The sequence below is a fragment of the Rhinopithecus bieti genome, unplaced genomic scaffold (assembly GCF_001698545.2).
Source record: "Rhinopithecus bieti isolate Rb0 unplaced genomic scaffold, ASM169854v2 scaffold_5626, whole genome shotgun sequence".
Lineage (NCBI taxonomy): Eukaryota > Metazoa > Chordata > Mammalia > Primates > Cercopithecidae > Rhinopithecus > Rhinopithecus bieti.
In genome coordinates, this window is record NW_016805666.1 from 7,252,833 (window position 1) to 7,271,431 (window position 18,599).

Consider the following 18,599-nt stretch of genomic DNA (forward strand, 5'->3'; position numbering starts at 1 on the left):
AAAATATTTTTAACATCTTTTTACAAGTAATTAATACACAAGTTCAGAGTACGAAAGGGTTTACAATATACGTAAGTCTCCCTCCCACTCATGAACCACTATCTTCAAGACCTTCCTTGACTCTGCCCTTCACTAGGGCTTATCAGCTCCAATGTTTCCGTGGGTTAGGCATGTAACATAAATGAGTAATGCAAGTGTGTCTGTTGTATAATGTCATATTAAATTGTATTCTTTCAACATCATATGATTTACTTGCATACTTGTGTTCTTTTGCCAAAAAACAACAACAACAACAACAACAAAAACCAACTCTTTCTCCTTGTTTTGGAAATGGCTGACCCTCTCAGTCCTTCATTTTCTCTCACTTTTGATATTGTAACCATCCAACAGGTTCTTCCTGCTCACTGCACAGACAAAATCAATTCACTGAGACCATGGCATTGCAATAGAAAAAGAGTTTAATTGATTCAAGGCCAGCCTATGCAGGAGAACTGGAGTTATCACTCAAATCAATCTCCCTGAGAGCTCTGAGGTTAGGGGTTTTTATGGACAATTTAGTGGGCAAGGGGGTAGGGAATGGGTGCTGCTGACTGGTTGGGGATGAAATAATAGGAGAACATTCCTTGTGTACTGAGTCCACCTCTGGGTGGGGCCACAGGATCACCTGAGTCATGAGTCATAAGTCTCTATGGAGTGAGTCTGAAAGATACCACAAAAAAACAGTCTTAGATTCCATAGTAATGATGTTATCTATAGGAGCAATTGGGGAAGTCACAAATCTTGTGACCTCTGGCCACCTTGATTCCTGAGCAGTAAGGGACTATAGAAACTATACCTACATCTTAGCACAGTTCAGGCCCCTCTCATGATCCTATTCTCTTGGCCTTTCTTACAAAGGTGGTTTTTGGTCCCTGAGCAAGGAGGTAGTTAGCTTTAGGAAGTGGCTATTATAATCCTTTCTTTCAAGTTAAACTATAAACTACATTCCTCCCCAAAGTTCATTTGGCTTAAGTCCAGGAATGACCAAGGACAGCTTGGAGGTCAGAAGGAAGACGGAGTCAACTATGTCAGATTCATCTTGTCATAATTTTGCCAAGGCAGTTTCAATACAAGTAGTAGTTCCCTTTCCTCTTGATTTTTACTAAGAAAAGTAGAAGCACAAGCTTCATGATAAATAGCAACTGATGTGTTCAATTTCAGAAAGATGAGGGAGTTTGACCTACTGGAGAGGACATGAGTGCCTGAAGGATAAAACTACTACTTGGCTCCTGGTTCCAAGACATTTTTTTGTATATAAGAATTGAAGGTTGATGTTGTTAGGTGTCCTGATATTTTTATGACTTTTTTAAAATGTGAAATTTCTTGATTTTTATTTAGGCAACAAATGTAGTTTTGTTTTGTTTTGTTTTGAGATGGAGTCTCACTCTGTCACCCAGGCTGGTGATCTCACTCTGTCACCCAGACTGGTGATTTTTCTGCCTCAGCCTCCTGAATAGCTGGCTAATTTTTTTATTTTTAGTAGAGACGTGGTTTCACCATATTGGCCAAGCTGGTCTCAAATTCCTGACCTTGCGATCTGCCTGCCTCGGCCTCCTAAAATGCTAGGATTACAGGCATGAGCCACTGTGCCTGGCCCAAATGTAGTACTATTTTTAAAACACCGGATAGGCCAACACCGTTCAAACAAAACAGGTCTGTGGGCTGAATTTGGTCCAATGGTGGCAGTTTTATTACACAACAGTTTGCCCTTTTCTCATGGCAATACTATGTATATATGGGAGATTATTCGTTATCAGGACATACAGACCTAAAGCATAGGTTTTCATGGCTAGTATGGATGTAATTTATTGTCTAGTTCCTATACATGGACATTTATACTGATTCCAATCTTTTGCCATTTCATACAGTAGAGAAATAAACATCATCATGCATACATCTTTGCATATGTGGGAACGATTCCACAGGATAAATGCCTAGAAGTAGAATTGCAAAACAAGGGCTTCATAAAACATAATGATAACCACATATAAATGGTGATGGAGATAAGTTTCTCCTTTTTTTATGGTTAAAGTCTTTTATCCTTCATTTTTCTTTTTTGTTGTTGTTCAAGTCTTTTGGTTTCTCTTATTTTCTTTTTTTTTTTTTTTTTTTTTTTGAGACGGAGTCTCACTCTGTCACCCAGGCTGGAGTGCAGTGGCCGGATCTCAGCTCACTGCAAGCTCCGCCTCCCAGGTTCACGCCGTTCTCCTGCCTCAGCCTCCCGAGTAGCTGGGACTACAGGCGCCCGCCACCTCGCCCTGCTAGTTTTTTTGGTATTTTTTAGTAGAGACGGGGTTTCACCCAGTTAGCCAGGATGGTCTCGATCTCCTGACCTCGTGATCCACCCGTCTCGGCCTCCCAAAGTGCTGGGATTACAGGCTTGAGCCACCGCGCCCGGCCAGTTTCTCATATTTTCTAAAATAACAAGGAAGTAATAATTACAAAGACACTTTGTACAACCCTATAATCCCAGGAAGATCTACAGTTTGCACAGGTGGGTACAGCATGATTTAGTCCCTAAAATTGGCTTCATAACCTTTCACAGGCCACATCCCTTTTATGGGTTCTAGTTTCCTTTTAAAACATAAAAGGTTTGTGTTGGAAGAGAAAAGGAGTATTTAAAGCCATGAAGCCGACTTATATTACCTAAGGAGAGAATGCAGACAGAGAGGGAGAGGAGCTCAAGATGGCTGGCTGACCTCTGGGCCTGTCCAACATTGAGAAATTTGGGAGGGGAGCCAGCAAAGGAGCCTGGGAGCAGCAGTTCCGGACAAAAAGGAGAACGTGACATCCAGAGAGCCAAGAGAAAAAGTGGTTGAAGGAGTGCTCAGCACTGGCATCTCAGCTGAAGGCTGCAGCAGGCTCAGTGGCCACAAACAATAGGGAGCTGATGGAGGCCTTGACGAGGACCATTTCAACAAACTGATGGGCTTAAAATCCAGAAGAAAGTTTGTTTAAACAGTTAATGAACAAATCATTTTGACGCCTTTTATAAACCACACAAGCTTATTCCAAACCCGTTACTGGTCTAATTGATTGAATTCCCTTTCCGACCTGATCCTCAGAGATTCTAAGGGACTTAGCCTAACCATGACTCTTCCTCTTGCTTCTCACCTCCCAGGATTGCCCTCAGGATGTGAAAGTGCTTTCAAACCAAGATGCCCAACAAAGAAGGCAGGCAAATGTGCAAGAGTTAGTTTGTATTAATCTATTACTGTATTTCACCTTGCACTCTCCTTCGTGCTTCGTGCTTCGTTTCCTTCGTGCTCCCTCAATATCCAACTCTTAATAAATTCATGGCTCCCGGTGAGCATTCATCACTTCCGATTCCATGCCTTTAGCCCTTCCCGTCCCCGCCCAACTCTCGCTCCCTCCCCTGGCCAAATCTCTAACTCGCAAGGCCAATTCTGAATTCCAAACCGGAAGCAAGAAGGCGGGGCCACGTGAGGAGCGATGGATTGCGCCAGTCCGTTCGCGATGCACTATGCGCATGCGCTAGTCCCCCGCGGACCGTTCGTTCTGCCCTCATAGAAAGGGTGAAGGGGTTGTTTCCGTGACGGACTGACTACGGGTGCCTGTGAGGCTCTTGCGGAAGTCCATGCGCCATTGGGAGGGCCTCTGCCGCGGCTCTGTGCCCTTGCTGTTGAGGGCCTCTTCCTGGGTCATTCCTGGACCGGGAGCCGGGCTGGGGCTCACACGGGGGCTCCCGCGTGGCCGTCTCGGCGCCTGCGTGACCTCCTCGCCGGCGGGATGTGGCGACTACGTCGGGCCGCTGTGGCCTGGTAAGTACAGGCTCTAATCTGGCCCTGTTAATTCTGGGGCCTCTTCAGAGTGGGGTTGTCTTGTACTCTATCTCCAAAATGTGCAGATAACTCTCAGGCCAGGCCGAGCGCAGTCGGAGAATTCCCAGATGTTCTTAAGGACCCAGAATGACAGGAGCCCTGCCTGGGCTTACGTTCGGAGCCGGCTTCAATTCTGGCCCTTGTCTCTGGCCCTATCCAACCCGAAAATTCTGGACGCCTCTCAATCTTGGCCTGCCTCTATTGTCCTTTTGTCTCTGCCCTTTACACTCTTGTGTCCTCAGTGTTCTCTCTGTCTCTGGCTGCCTTTTTTGCCTTTTTTCTGTGCTCTCCATGCCAGGTTTGGCTCTGTCCGTGAGTCACCTCTCTCCACATTTCTCCTAACTCTCGCTGTCTTCTTTTACTTCCATTTCCACGCCATGCGTACATTGCATCTTCAGGTATCTGGGCTCTTCTGTCGGGTAAAGGGGCGTCCGTCTCTTTCCCTAGCCCGCTGATAGGAGTCAGAACTAGAGCAGTGACGCACACGGTGTCAGAGACGGTGATTCGAGATGCCCTTTCAATAGCAGCTTTTTTCAGTGTTTAGGGAGGGAGACTTGCTTTTTGATGCAAAGTGGTGAACGTGGCACCACCGTTCAATCGTTGTTGCCCTGGGCTGGTTTAATTCTAAATAGAAAATCAGAGAAATCTTTTCATTTCTGTGCGTTACTATAGGCATTGTAATGAGATTAAATTGGATTTTATAGGAAATTTTATTGTAATATCCTTAGACCTTCAAGCTTAGCTCATTGTTGAAGGCATTTGGTAGGACGTAATATGCGTCAAGCAAAATTGGAAAAACGTGGTTTTCCTGAATTAACTTCTAAACACTTGTCTTGAATTTTTTCCAGACCTTTTTAAGTGTTGTAGATAATTTATCGTGTTTATAAGGAATGGAATGCATTTGTTAGTTTGTTTTTGTTTTGTTTTGTTTTGAGCCGGAGTCTCGCTCTGTCGTCCAGGCTGGAGTGCAGTGGCGCGATCTCCGCTCACTGCAACCTCCGCCTCCCAGATTCAAGCAGTTCTCCTGTCTCCGCCTCCCGAGTAGCTGGGATTACAGGCGCCCATTACCACGCTTGGCTAATTTTTGTATTTTTAGTAGAGATGGAGTTTCACCATTTTGGCCAGGCTGGTCTCGAACTCCTGACCTCATGTGATCCACCTTCCTCGGCCTCCCAAAGTGCTGGGATTACAGCCGTGAGCCACCGCGCCTGGCCCAATTTGTTTTATATACTGGAGTCCAAAATGCAAAACTAGATGAGATACAGTAGTTAACGGTGTTGGTCAATTAGAATTATTGCATAGGTATTTTTAATCTCATGGAATTTTAGTCTTTGAGTAAGTTCACAGCCCTTGGTATTAAAGTATGTTATTTACAGCCTTTGCATTTCTACTTCTCGATATTTAGCGGGGAAACATCTGATTTTCTTTAAATAAAAAGAGAAAAGACTGCAGAAGATAGCATTCTCTGTTGGAGCAATTAAGATGTATAGGAAGAACTACAAAGATGGAGTTTTAAAACAAACTGATTTGTAAGTGGTATTTATTTAATTGGATGTCATTGGGCTAAATTATTTCTAAACTTACCATGGATACCATTGAGTCATGGCTTAAAAATGTCTCCTGGTGATGGCACAGTTTAGCTACTAAAGAAGTAGAGATGTGGGAAGCCAGAAGCCCCAAACTTTGGAATTTGTCTTTTGCTATAGTTCCTTTGCATGTTGTGAAAGAATACAGTTAAATTCCTGCTCCCTAACAGATGAGAGCGTAAGCATTTTTTTTTTGACATACATGTGCTCATGGACATGTGAAAAGATCAATACTAACATTTATTTGGGTGCAATAATTAATGTGTGTAAAATTATTTTTAAAAGAATTACATATCAGGGAATGATATATTGATTAAAAGTGATGGTCATTGAACAAGAGAGTAGTTGATTTCTAGGGGAAACCTATTTTGCATCATATTTGATTTTTAGTTTTGACTGAATATTGAAGTCTATATTCAAAATTCTTTTCCTTTAGAACTGTAAAGGCATTGCTACATTTTCTTCTAATGTAGTTGTTTGGTGCTGCTGAGAATTCTCATGACAGGCTGATTTTTTCATCTTCATGATTATCTTGTTTTTCCCTTCACGGAACCTCTTAGGGTCTTTATCCATTATCCTAAATTTCTCAAGGCTTGGACCCGGTGTAGGTTTGGTTTTCTTTTCTTTTGCTACTCATGTGACTTGGCTCACTCAATGGGCCTTTCCCATTATCTTTCTTCATTTCTGAGAAGTTTTTTTCTCTTTTTTTTTTATTTTCTTCCTTTCATTTTTCCTGTTCTTTTTCTTTCTAGACATCTCTTAGGTGGATAGTGGTCCTCTTAGATTGATCTGTTATGTCTGTGATTTCCAAAATAAGATCTTTACTCATTGTCTGTTAAAAGGAAAAGCATACATATACCCTATGTATGTATGCACACTTTTTAATTTTTAAATTATGTATGTATCTGTACTAATTATTTACATTGTGAGTCTAACCCTAACATAATCTTAAAGGATAAGATACAAAACATACTGCATCTAGAAGCTTCAGTACTTTCTTCCTGAATCCCAGTAGATTCTTTTGTTCATCCCACGGGATGCCTTCCGCCCCCATCCTCCCGCTCCCTTTAGATACCACATTCCCACATCTCTGCATAATTTAACTTTCCTTTTATGTTTTTCACCTTTTTTCTTTGCTTTTTATGTCCTAGGAAATTTCCTTAATTCATTTTATGGTTTTGCTGTTGATTTTTTTTACTACTGGCCATTGCAACTTTATTTATTTATTTATTTATTTAACACAGGGTCTTGCCATCTTGTCCAGGCTGGCCCCGAACTCCTGGGCTCAGGTGATTGTCTCACCTTGGCCTCCCAAAATGCTGAGATTACAGGCATGAGCCACCACATTAGGTGGCAACTTAATTTTTTTATTTTTATTTTTACTTTTAGAGGGCACCTAGCACTGAGCATTGCAACTTTCATTTCCATGAACTTTTAAAAACATTTATTAAACTCTTAAAGACATGTTATGTGTTGAATTCTGTCACTTTTTTTTTTTTTTTTTTTTTTGAGACGGATTCTCGCCTGTCGCCCAGGCGGAGTGCACGTGGCCGGATCTCAGCTCACTGCAAGGCTCCGCCCTCCCCTGGGTTTACGCCCATTCTCCTGCCTCAGCCTCCCCAGTAGCTGGGACTTACAGGCGCCCACCACCTCGCCGGCTAGTTTTGTATTTTTTAGTAGAGACGGGGTTTCACCGTGTTTCTCGAACTCCTGACCTCGTTGATCCGCCGTCTTCGGGCCTCCCAACAGTGCTGGGAGTTACAGGCTTGAGCCACCAAATTCTGTACACTTTCTATTGTTCTTTGATTGCTGTTTTTGAATAACAACAAGGAGTACGCCTTGGCATTTTGATATCGTCTTAATAGTCTCAATAATAGTTCCCTTGGCGCACTGTATACTCTCAAGTCTGAAATGTTTTGTATGCAGCTATACATTGACAGTTGAATGGTCTTGCTCCAACTGGATCAGCAAGAACATAAAGAATCATTTAGCTGGTACAAAGCTGCGACTTGTGAATTCCCTGTTAACACCAAAGAGACGTGTGAGACTCATAGTGAAACTAAAGATGACTTGTGAGTTCCACATTGAGACCAAATAAGTCTTTATGATGGTGACAGAGAGTGGTGTCAATGGCTAAAGTTTTGGTCAATCTCTCTAAATTGAGGGGCTGACCAAAATGGGGAACGTAACGATATTAGACATAATTTTGAGAAACATGGGTATGTAGATGGTAATGGAGGAAATGGGTGTAGTTGAGATTGCCTAGCAAGAGTGAGAAGTACGTTAGGTCTAAGCCCTGATGAGTTCCCAACGTTTCCAGGGTAGTTGAGGATACTGAAAATGAGTGGCCAGTGAGATAGAGGTAAAACTAGATACTGCCCAAGGAAGAGGAAGTTTCAACAGTGAGGAGGTGTCAACGTTGTCAGGAATTGCTGAGAGGTTAGATGAAACCAGAATTGAGCAGAATGGCCATTGGAAGCCTGTGGTGCCCTCAGTAAGAGCTGTTTCACTGAAGTGATAGAAATGGAAATCAGGCCGGGCACGGTGGCTCACTCCTGTAAATCCAGCACTTTGGGAAGCCAAGGTGGTCGGATCACTTGAGGTCAGGAGTTCGAGACCAGCCTGGCCAACGTGGTGAAACCCCGTCTCTGCTAAAAATACAAAAATTAGTCGGGTGTGGTGACGGGCGCCTGTAATCCCAGCTACTCAGGAGGCTGAGGCAGGAGAATCGCTTGAGCCCCGGAGGTGCGGGTTGCAGTGAGCAGAGATCGAGCCATTGCACTCCAGCCTGGGCGACAGAGCAATACTCTGTTTCAAAGAAGAAGAAAAAAAGAAATGGAAATCAGGATGGTTTGGCTTTTATTTTAATAAAATAGCTAGAGCAGGGAAATGGGGTATTTTTTTTCCCCCTTTTAAGATGAGAGATAGCTGGGCGTGGTGGCTCACACCTGTAATCCCAGCACTTTGAAAGGGAGGATCACTTGAGCTCAGGAGTTTGAGACCAGCCTGGGCAACGTAGCAAGACCTTGTCTCTACTAAAATTTAAAAAACAATTAATTGGGCATGCTGGCACACACCTCTAGTCCCAGCTATGTGTGAGGCTGAGGCAGGAGGATCACACTTGAGCCCAGATAGACGGGGCTGCAGTGAGCCCTGATAATGCCATTGCACTCCAGCTTGGGCAACAGAGCAAGACTTTGTCTCATAAATAAATACGCTGTCTCACAAATAAATAATAAAGATGGGAGGAGAGATTTGACTTAAGATTCCTCAAAGGGCAGGAGGAAAGAGAATTCCAAACAGCGATTCACCTTTAATGGGAGGAAGATCACTTAATTTTATGTGAGGGAGAAGAGAATTGGTGGAGATACAGTAGGTGAACAGCTTTTATATGAGGAAGTTGAACGTGTCATTGTAATAGGTTCCATTCTCTGTGAAGTAGAGGACAAGGTCATCTACTGAGAGTTGGGGGAGATCAAGAGAGATAAGGGGAGATTAGAAGAGCTTGGAGAACAAGAAATACTCCTAGCAGAGAATGGAAGAATGAATTGCTAAGAGAGATGAAGTAGGATTGTTAAGTAATTTTGAGGGCCCTGTTGAGATGTGCTTGCAGTTGGGTGTGATTTTCTCCAGTAGTGCTTTATTTCCCTGGGTACAGGCATAGAGAAAACAATAAGGCGCATGTAGGGTTTGCATTTTGTTGTACAAGTCAGACACAAAAGTCAGAGGACAAGGGAGTTTAGAATATTTGCAAAAGAGTTATTGAAATGATGAACCATATAATCTAAGGTGCATAAGTGGGTGAATAGATAAGGAGGATGTGAATCGGTAAGGAGAAGAAAGAAATATCAGATTATTGATTGTTGACAGTGACTCTCTAATACAGCTATTATGCCATCTTAACTGATTAAGAAACTAAGGCTTTAGGAAATTCATAATTTGCCCTAACTGCGCAGCTAGTAAGCAGTGAAAATGTGATTGGAACCAGAGTTCTTCTGACTCAGTAGACTAAATGGATGTAAGGATGTAGTTGAAAGAAGGGTGAGCTAAATGTGGAACCATGAGCTCTTTCTCTGGTTGATATGCCTGTCTGTAAATGATAACATGGGTCACACTGAATAAACCCTTGTGATGATTAGTGACTTTCCTTTGTCCTTCCTCCTATGCCTAGTCTGCCATTCCCATATCTGCTTTTCCCTTTCCTTTCTCATTGCTGCCACCTAACTTTAGACTCTTCCCCTTGCATCTGGGTAACTGAAATAAGATCACCTTTTTGTTCCCCTTCTGATCCACTTTGACCTAACATTATCTTTACTATTTTCTTTAAATTACTGCTTCATTAGTCTTATTCTACTCAGGAACTCTCTGTAGTTCCCCATTGCCTACAAAAAAAAGTTGAGCCTCCGCCTTGTATTCAGTGACTGTTCAATTGGATATTCAGTCCAGTTTTACTCCTCCTGTGAGCCTTCTGTGCCAGTTCCTTGGGTCTTTTGCCCTTTCATTGTCTCATCTCTGTGCTCTTCTTTCTCTTTATTTTATTTTTTTACTTTTTTGGTTTTCTTTTTTGTTTCTTTTTTTGTTTGTTTATTAAACTTCCATCACACTTCATCCTATAGAGTTTTGAACTAGAGCACAGTGCATTATCATCCTGGGGTTCTGGAGGAAGTGGCAGGGAATCTAAAATGTCACTTTCGCTTCTTATCTGGGGCCACATGTATTTCTTCATCTGCTGCTTCCCACACTCTTGCCCACAAGTGTCGCTTGTGGAAATAATTTGAGATTTACTGTCTGGCTGACCCTAGTTTCAATCTCTTTTCCACCATTTGCTAGTCATTCTACCTTACGCAAAACATAGTATTAAAAGAAAACTTCGGACAAGTTAAATTTGACGGAGTTTAATTGAGCAAAGAAAAGAAATGATTCCCAAATTGGGCAGTCTCCAGAATCACTGCAGATTCAGAGAGACTACAGGGGTGCCTCATGGTCAGAACAAATTTATAGACAGAATAGGTAAAGTGACCTACAGGAATCGAAATTGAGACATAGAAACAGTGAGATTGGTTACAGCTCAGTGTTTACCATATTTGAACACAGTTTGAACACTCAGCGGTCTATGAGTGGTTGAAGTATGGCTGCTGGGATTGGCCAACACTCAGCTGTTACTGCAGATGTATACTACTCAGTTAGGTTTTCAGTTTTGTCTTCCTATTAAGCTAGGTTGGAGTTTGTCCACAAGGATTCAAATATAAAAGTACAGAGTCCTTCTCAGGCCATGTTTAGTTCGCTTTAACAATTTCCCCCTTTTGGTCAGCCCCTCAATTTAGAGTGATTGACCAAAACTTTAGCCATTGACACCACTCTCTGTCACCATCATAAAGACTTATTTGGTCTCAGTGTGGAACTCACAAGTCATCTTTAGTTTCATTATGGAGTCTCACACGTCTTCTTTGGTGTTAATAGGGAATTCACAAATCGCAGCTTTGTACCAGCTAAATGATTCTTTATGTTCTTGCTGATCCAGTTGGAGCAAGACCATTCAACTGTCAACATATAGCTGCATACAAAACATTTAAGATTTGAGGGTATACAGTGCGCCAAGGGGACTATTGTTATGACTGTCAAGAGGATACCATCAAAATGCTAAGGTGTACTCTTTAACTTCTTAAGAAATGAACTGAACCAAATTAGCCAAGTTAAGGTTCAGATAATATAAGCAGTTCAGCACCATTAGGGTCTAATTGGTCAGAGTCTTCATTTGGAGTATGATAGTGCTTAAGGATCATAGTTCGCTGTAAAGTAGCTTGACTTAAAGAGGTAATCGTTTTCATTGTCACACTGGTAATACAAGTCATCATAACTTGGAAACCTACTAGAAGAAATATAAAGATTAGAAACCCTTGGAAAACCCAAGTTTGCCATTCACCACTTAGGATGCCTGCAAACCAACTGTTAGTTGCTCCTATAAACATATCATGGGTTCCTTTCTCTTGAGAGATTCCTTTAATGTACTTGGTGGCAGTGTCTAAGGAAACAGCAGTATCAGTCACCTTTTTAATTAGGCTTTCTGTAGTAACAGAATCAGGGGAGAGATAAGTACAAAATTCAGTTTTGTTAAACACCATATAACATAGGCCTCCAGCTTGAGCAGAAAGAAGATCTAAGACTGTATGCTCTAACATTAAGTGTTTCTGTTGAGTATGTATGTTGTCATGTCCCTTTCTGAGAGTAGAAACCCTGGGAGGTCTGACTGGCTACAAAATCCAAGATTTTTCCCAATACACAAATTAGCTTTGAATTCTGTACAAACGGAACTTCACTGCCACCAAGAGTGAACCCCCAGGAACCCCACTGGAATCTTTCCCCAGTAGAAACTAGCTTATCCTTGTCTATTTCGAGGCTAGTGCTAATTTCATTTTTTGATCATTTTGGCCTCCAATTATAAGAGCTATCATGAGAATTTTCAGGGGAAGCAATTGGAAAGGCAGGAGCAGGCTAGCAAGGAGGCAGAACAGAAGATGCAGATTCTCCACAGACCCAATATAGACCCTCAGGGGTTGAGGAAAAGGGGGCCACCTAGTTGTATTTGAACAGGGATCATTCAGGTTTGTTCAACCGTAAATCTGTGTAGCTCCTGAATATCATCCAGTGGGAAATTTACTTTTCTGTGGCCCCTTGATAGTATGTTGTAAGGGTGTATAACCACATCTAGTAAAAAGAGACACTACTGGATTTAATCTGGTTACATTATAAAAGCAATCACTCATACTAACATAAGTAATTCCCAGATCTTGAATGTGTGATGCCTGCAAGCCCAATATACATTTTGCAGACATCACTTAGATTGGTTTTTTATATTTGGTGTGATCAACTTACCAATTGAAAAGAGTGTTATTTTAGTGAGTGTAGGAAAGCAAGTACTAGTGATGTTTAGCGTTTCAAGAATAGCTTTCCATTCTTCCCTTGGAGTTTCAGGGTGACTCACTGGGAAACATGGAGGGGCACTGGCACCCATGGAATCGTTTCCTGATTTTTTGGAATTAGCCCACAAACGCAATAATTACGCTAGAGCGTAAGCTCGAGCTGAAGCCATCCACTGATTATGGTCCCATGGATTTTTATGTAAGGAAAAGGAAAGGATTAGGGCAAAAAATGAGGAAAACAGAAAAACACATGAGGCTTTCATGGTGGTAGAGAAGTCTTGATCCGTGATCTTGAGAAAGCTATCTGCAACTAGGATGCTGTCTGCTTCTGGGGAGAGATTTCCCTGGTCAGCTTTTCCTTAAAGTCTCCAACACATGTACAGTTCCAGGAGTCCTTTTGACCTGTGAGATGTGGACCCACGGTTCAAAGCCCTGAAGCGTCACTGCACTCTGGGTGGTGAGAAGAGCTTGGTGTGGTCCCATCCAACGAGGTGCAAGAGTGATCTTCCTCTGATGTCATTTCCAGAAGGCCCAGTCTCCAGGTTCCAGACCATGGAGTTGATTGTCCTCAGTTGGTGGATGTCAAAACGCTTCCTTTACCTGGTGGAAGTATACTTTGACATAATACATTAAAGCCTTGCAGTATTTAGTCATATCAGAGTTTAAGAGAGCAGGAGAAGCATGAGATGCTATTATTAGGGACATGGGCCTCCCAGTGACTATTTCATAAGGGGTCAATTTATGTTTTCCAACAGGAGTGAATCTGATTGCCATTAAAGACAAAAGGCAACTCAGTTGATTTAGTTAACTTGGCCAGTTTCAGTTTTCAGATGCCATTTCTCTTTCAACCTTTCCAAAAGACTGAGGGTTATAAGGACAATGGTAAAGCCTCTGTGTCAGTAACACCTTATTTAACTGCTTCATAACTTGCCCAGTAAAATGAGTTCCTCTATCACTGGAGATTTTTAGAGGGATCCCCCATAAAGGAAAAACATTTTCTTGGTAATTTCTTAGCTGTGGTCACAGCATCAGCTTTCCTACATGGGAAGGCCTTTATCCAGCCAGAAAACATGCAAACTATTACAAGAACATACTGATACCCCTTGAGGGTGGTGACTGAATGAAGTCCATCTGTAAATTGTAAATGTTCAAATGGTCTGTCAGGTCGGGGAAGTATACTACCTCAAGTTTTTCCAGGATTATGAGTTTGACAAGTCAAACATTGATTATAAACCATTTTAGCAATTTTGGAACAGTCACCCCACCAGTACTTTTTCATAATTTGGATCATTTTTGTCTGTTCCATGATGAGTTGTGGAGTGCAGAGCTTTCAGTAATGGAAGATTCAGGGAGGACCAGGTGGCCGTCCGGGCCCTCTGTGAGTCTTCCCTTCATGTTAAAGTTACATCCTTTTAGATACCAATTTTGTTTTTCCAAATCAGATGCATTGGACTGTTTATTAAATAGGTCATCATAAGGAATTTGGCTTAGATTAATCTTATGGAGTTCATTCAGATCGCATATCTTGATGGTTTCAGCGCTAGCTGATTTAGCATAAAAATCTGCTAAAGCATTTTCCTGATATTTGGGTTCATTTCTACAAGTATGAGCTTCAATCTTAATAACAGCAATCTGCATTCATAACGGGATAGCAGAAAGGAGCTCATCTGTTTGGAGTCCATCGTTGATGGGGATCCCACTAGAGGTGAGAAACCTTCGTAGTTTCCATATCGTGCCAAAATCACGTACTACTACAAAAGTGTATCTACTTTCCATAAATATTTACTGATTTTTCCTTAGCTATATGACATGTTCAGGTAAGGGCAGAAAGCTCTACAGGTTGGGCTGAGTTGAATTAAGAGTTCCCTTCTCTATTAACTCATTTTTGATAGTAACAGCATATCCTGCCTGATTTTTTTTTTTTTTCTGAGTTTTTGTCATAGGACCCATCAACAAAAAATAATAATTTCAGGATTATCCAGTGGCGTATCTTGTATATCAACATGAGGGACCACTATTTCTGACACTACACTTATACAATTGTGGTGTTCATCATCATCAGGCAGAGATAACAGAGTGTCTGGGTTAAGTAGATGACAGCCTTTTAGATGAAGATTAGAAGGAGATAGGAGAAGTAATTCGCAAGATGTTAGTCTACTTGCTGAAAAATTCTGGGTTTGATTGGAATTTAATAGACTCCACAGCATCTGGGACTTGCAAATTAAGTTCATTTCCTAAAACCAGATCTGATGAAGCTTCTGCCAGCTTAGCGGCTGTGGCTACTGCTTTTAAACAATTAGGATATGCCTTAGAGACTGGGCCTAATTGCAGGCTGTCGTATGCAGTGGTCCTATGTTTAGTACCATGTTCCTGAGTAAGGACTCCTAATGCCTGATAGTAACACTCATGAACAAACAAAGTGAAAGGTTTAGTGTAATTTGGAAGTCCTAAAGCTGGGGGACTGTTGTAAGGCCAACTTCATTTGGCTAAAAGCCTGCTCATGACGATCTTCCCAAAATAAAGGCTCTGGTACAGCATTTTTAGTGAGCTCATACAGTGGTGAAGCTATTTAGGAAAGAATTTGGAACCCAGGATCTGCAATATCCTGCAAGCCTAAGAAATGCTTTTGTCTTTTGGTTGCAGTTTGAGGAAAACTTTAAAAGTTTTATCCTCTCAGGTGAGAGGGAAATCCCTTCAGCAGCCAAGTCATGTCCCAAATAGTGGACTTTTTCTTTTGAAAATTGAAGTTTTGACCAGGCATGGCTCACGTCTATTATCCCAGCACTTTGGGAGGCTGAGGCAGGCGGATCACCTGAGGTCGGGAGTTCAAGGGCAGCCTGACCAACATGCAGAAACCCTGTCTCTACTAAAAATACAAAATTAGCCAGATGTGGCGGCACATGCCTGTAATCCCAGCTACTTGGTAGGTGGAGGCAGGAGAATCACTTGAACCCGGGAGGTGGAGTTTGAGGAGAGCCAAGATCACACCATTGCACTCCAGCCTGGGCAACAAGAGTGAAACTCCTCCTCAAAAAAAAAAAAAAGAAAGAAAGAAAAGAAAATTGAAGTTTTTCCATTGAAACCTTATGACCTTTATATCCAAGTTGCTGTAAGAGGTAAACTGAGTCAATTGCCGAGCACTCCTTAATAGGAGAGCATAACAATAAGCTATGTACGTACTGAATGAGAGTAGAATTTTGAGGAAACTATATAGTGTCATTAAGTCCTGATGCAGTGCCTGGGGAGAATATGAAGGGGCTTCAGTGAACCCTTGTGGTATTACACTCCAGGGGTATTGCTGATTTTTTCCAAGTAAAGGCAAACAGATATTGACTTTCTTTGTGGAATGCTCAAGAAGGCTGAGCCAAGATCTATTACTGTGGACAACTTGGAATCAGTGGGTACATTAGGTTATAAAGTATTAGGATTTGGGACTACAGAAAATCTTGGTATTACAAATTTATTAATTGCTTGTAAATCTGGAACAAATCTCCAGCTTCATCCATTTGGTTTTTTAACTGGTAGGATTGGAGTGTTACAGGGGCTGGTGCAGGGAGTTATGAGTCCTTGTTTAATTAAATCTTCTACAGTTGGTGAGAGCCCTTGAATTGCTTCAGGTTTTAGTGGATATTGGGGTAATTAGGCAAAGGTTAAGAAGGATCTATTTGTACTTTTATAGGTTTTACACTTTTAATTCTTCCTATATCAGTTGGGGAAGAGGCCCACAAACATTTAGGTGTTTTCAAAAGATCAGGGATATTACAGGCTTGAGTTTCAATCTTATCAATTTCTGCCTGTAAACAGCATAACAATTCTGGTTCAGGAGAATCAGGAAACTCTTAAGATTATTTCTCTTTCTGAGGAAAATTTTATGTGCCCTTTTAGCTTTGAAAGTAAATCTTGCCCTAACAAGTTTACTGGAGCAGTATCACATAGTAAAAAAGTGTGGTTTTCTGAAATGGGGCCCAGAGTTACTTGGATGGGTTCAGATATGGGAGCCTCTTGAACTGGGTTTGAAACCCCTACCACAGAAATGACCTTTTTGCTCGTTTGGGATTTGTTGGCTTATTAAAGTGGGATTTATGGTAGATAGAGTAGCCCTGGTATCCATGAGGACTGTACACGACTCCCTATTTCTTTTAACCTCTGTTTCCTCATGTTCCTTTACAGGTATTATGGGGAGCAATCCACCAGAGTCCCTTGGAGCCTCCTTAAAGTTGATTATTGTCAGGAGGACTAAGGTCTCCTGGGCTCCCTCTAATGGTAAAACAGTTTGGCCTAGAGGGAGGTTTATCGGCGGACAATCCCTTTTCCAGTGCCCCGGTTGTTTGCCATACAGGCAGACATCTTGGGGTAAATAACTTCTTGTTCCAGGAACCTCTTGATTGTGATTTAAAATGAGAACAAGATGGTCCCTTTGGTCCCGGTCCCTGTAACTGTTCTAATTGAAGGGGCATAAGCTTGTTAGCCTTTTGAGTTTTTTCTTGCCACTATATTTGTGGGGGCTTTGATCCCCCTTTTTCTGATATGCCTTGCAAACAAACAATTTTATCCAGATTAAAACTTCTCCATTGTGGCTATCTTAATTCTAAGTTTTCTTTAGTGAGGTTAACCCATTTTTTCTAAAAATGCACACATTCTGGGCCCATAATTTTTATACGTAAAATTAGCTGGAGTCCCTGAAGATGGAGTCCCAGACTTCTTGGATTGAGACGATCCCATTATTAAATAAGGTACCTATCAGTGGTCTGAGGCCTCTAACTTAATCCAATCCAGTTAATTATCCAATCCAATTTGATCTTGGATCCAGTCCAGGCTAAGTATTGCTCAAGTAAAGTCAGAGAGCTCAAAACACAAGTTACTGGCGCTCGGAATCCAAGAGAAAACTCACCCATGACCTCCAGTTACAGTCAAGAGACCAGTGAGTGCAATGGGCTCAGCAGGTACCTCACCTGGTCACCTGGTGTTCCTGGGGGTTGCCAGAGTTTTTCTTCAAATCCCACTTCTGACACCAGATCTGTTAAAAGAAAACTTCAGACAAGTTAAATTTGATGGAGTTTAATTGAGCAAAGAAAAGAAACATTTTGCAAATCAGGCAGCCTCCAGAATTGAATGCCGTTTGAACACAGCAGTCTATTAGTGCTTGAAGTATGGCCACTGGGATTGACCAACACTCAGCTATTATTGCAGATGTATACTACTCAGTTAGGTTATCAGTTTTGTCTGCCTATTATGCTAGATTATGGTTCGTCCACTAGGACTCGAATATAGAAGTATGGAGTCCCTCTCAGGCCATATTTAATTTACTTTGACAATACTTAAAGAAAAAATTGTAAAATAAGAGTACTTACCTTACTGGGTGCTTCTGAGACTTAATATTTACATAGTTACACTATAGTGAAAACAGCTAGCGTAATGTCTGGTATGTATAGGAACACAAGAGATACTGCTTTCCCCATACCATTCTTCTTAACAACATTACTTCTGTTTTCCTTGATTCCTTTTTTTTTTTTTTTTTTTTTTGAAGATGGAGTGCAGTGGTGCGATCTCAGCTCACTGCAACCTTCACCTCCTGGATTCAAGCAATTCTCCTGCCTCAGCCTCCTGAGTAGCTGAGATTATAGGCACACGCCACCACACCCAGCTAATTTTTGTATTTTTAGTAGAGACGGAGTTTCACCATGTCCAGGTTGGTCTCAAACTCCTGACCTCAGGTGATCCGCCCGCCTCGGCCTCCCAAAGTGCTGGGATTACAGGTGTGAGCCACCATGCCCAGCTTCCTTTTTCTTGAGAAGTTTCCAGTCCCATGTATTTAAAGGAATTAATATTTTTTAACTGCTTAGAATCAAGACTGGCCCTGATTATTAGTAAGCAACTAATAGTAAGCAAACAACTATGTATGCAACTATGAGCATATGTGAAGATATGGTTGTTGGTAACCTTTCCTTCTCTTCAGGAAGAAGAGGGTGGAGCTCTACAGTGAATGTGTACATTTAAATTCTGTTCTCTTTGGAGCTTTTTTGCTACTTTCATTTTTCTGGGGATCCAGGTGCTTGAGTTGGGATTGATTAACTTCCTTAATTTCCACCCGTGTGCTGTCAGAATCAGGAGACATAGATGAAGGTGTTCTAAAGTGCTAGAAATTTTGTTTTCGAAAGCAAAAGTTTGCATTCATTTTTTTTTTTTTTAAGTTTTTTTTTTTTTTTTTTTTT

At 41.6% G+C, this 18,599-nt stretch overlaps 1 protein-coding gene across 4 annotated transcripts in view; it reads left to right on the plus strand.

Annotated features, from left to right (window-relative positions):
- Positions 1-3,519: 3,519 nt before the first annotated feature.
- OPA1 (OPA1 mitochondrial dynamin like GTPase) overlaps positions 3,520-18,599 on the plus strand; it is a 101,022-nt gene continuing 85,942 nt past the window's right edge. For 2 of the 4 annotated variants that reach the window (XM_017873457.1, XM_017873456.1), the window contains exon 1: positions 3,521-3,821. In XM_017873457.1, coding sequence (XP_017728946.1) covers positions 3,790-3,821 — 32 coding nt within the window. In that variant the 5' untranslated portion in view covers positions 3,521-3,789. Of the gene's footprint in view, positions 3,822-18,599 lie in introns of all 4 variants that reach the window. The other 2 variants (XM_017873455.1, XM_017873458.1) reach the window with 2 other exon arrangements.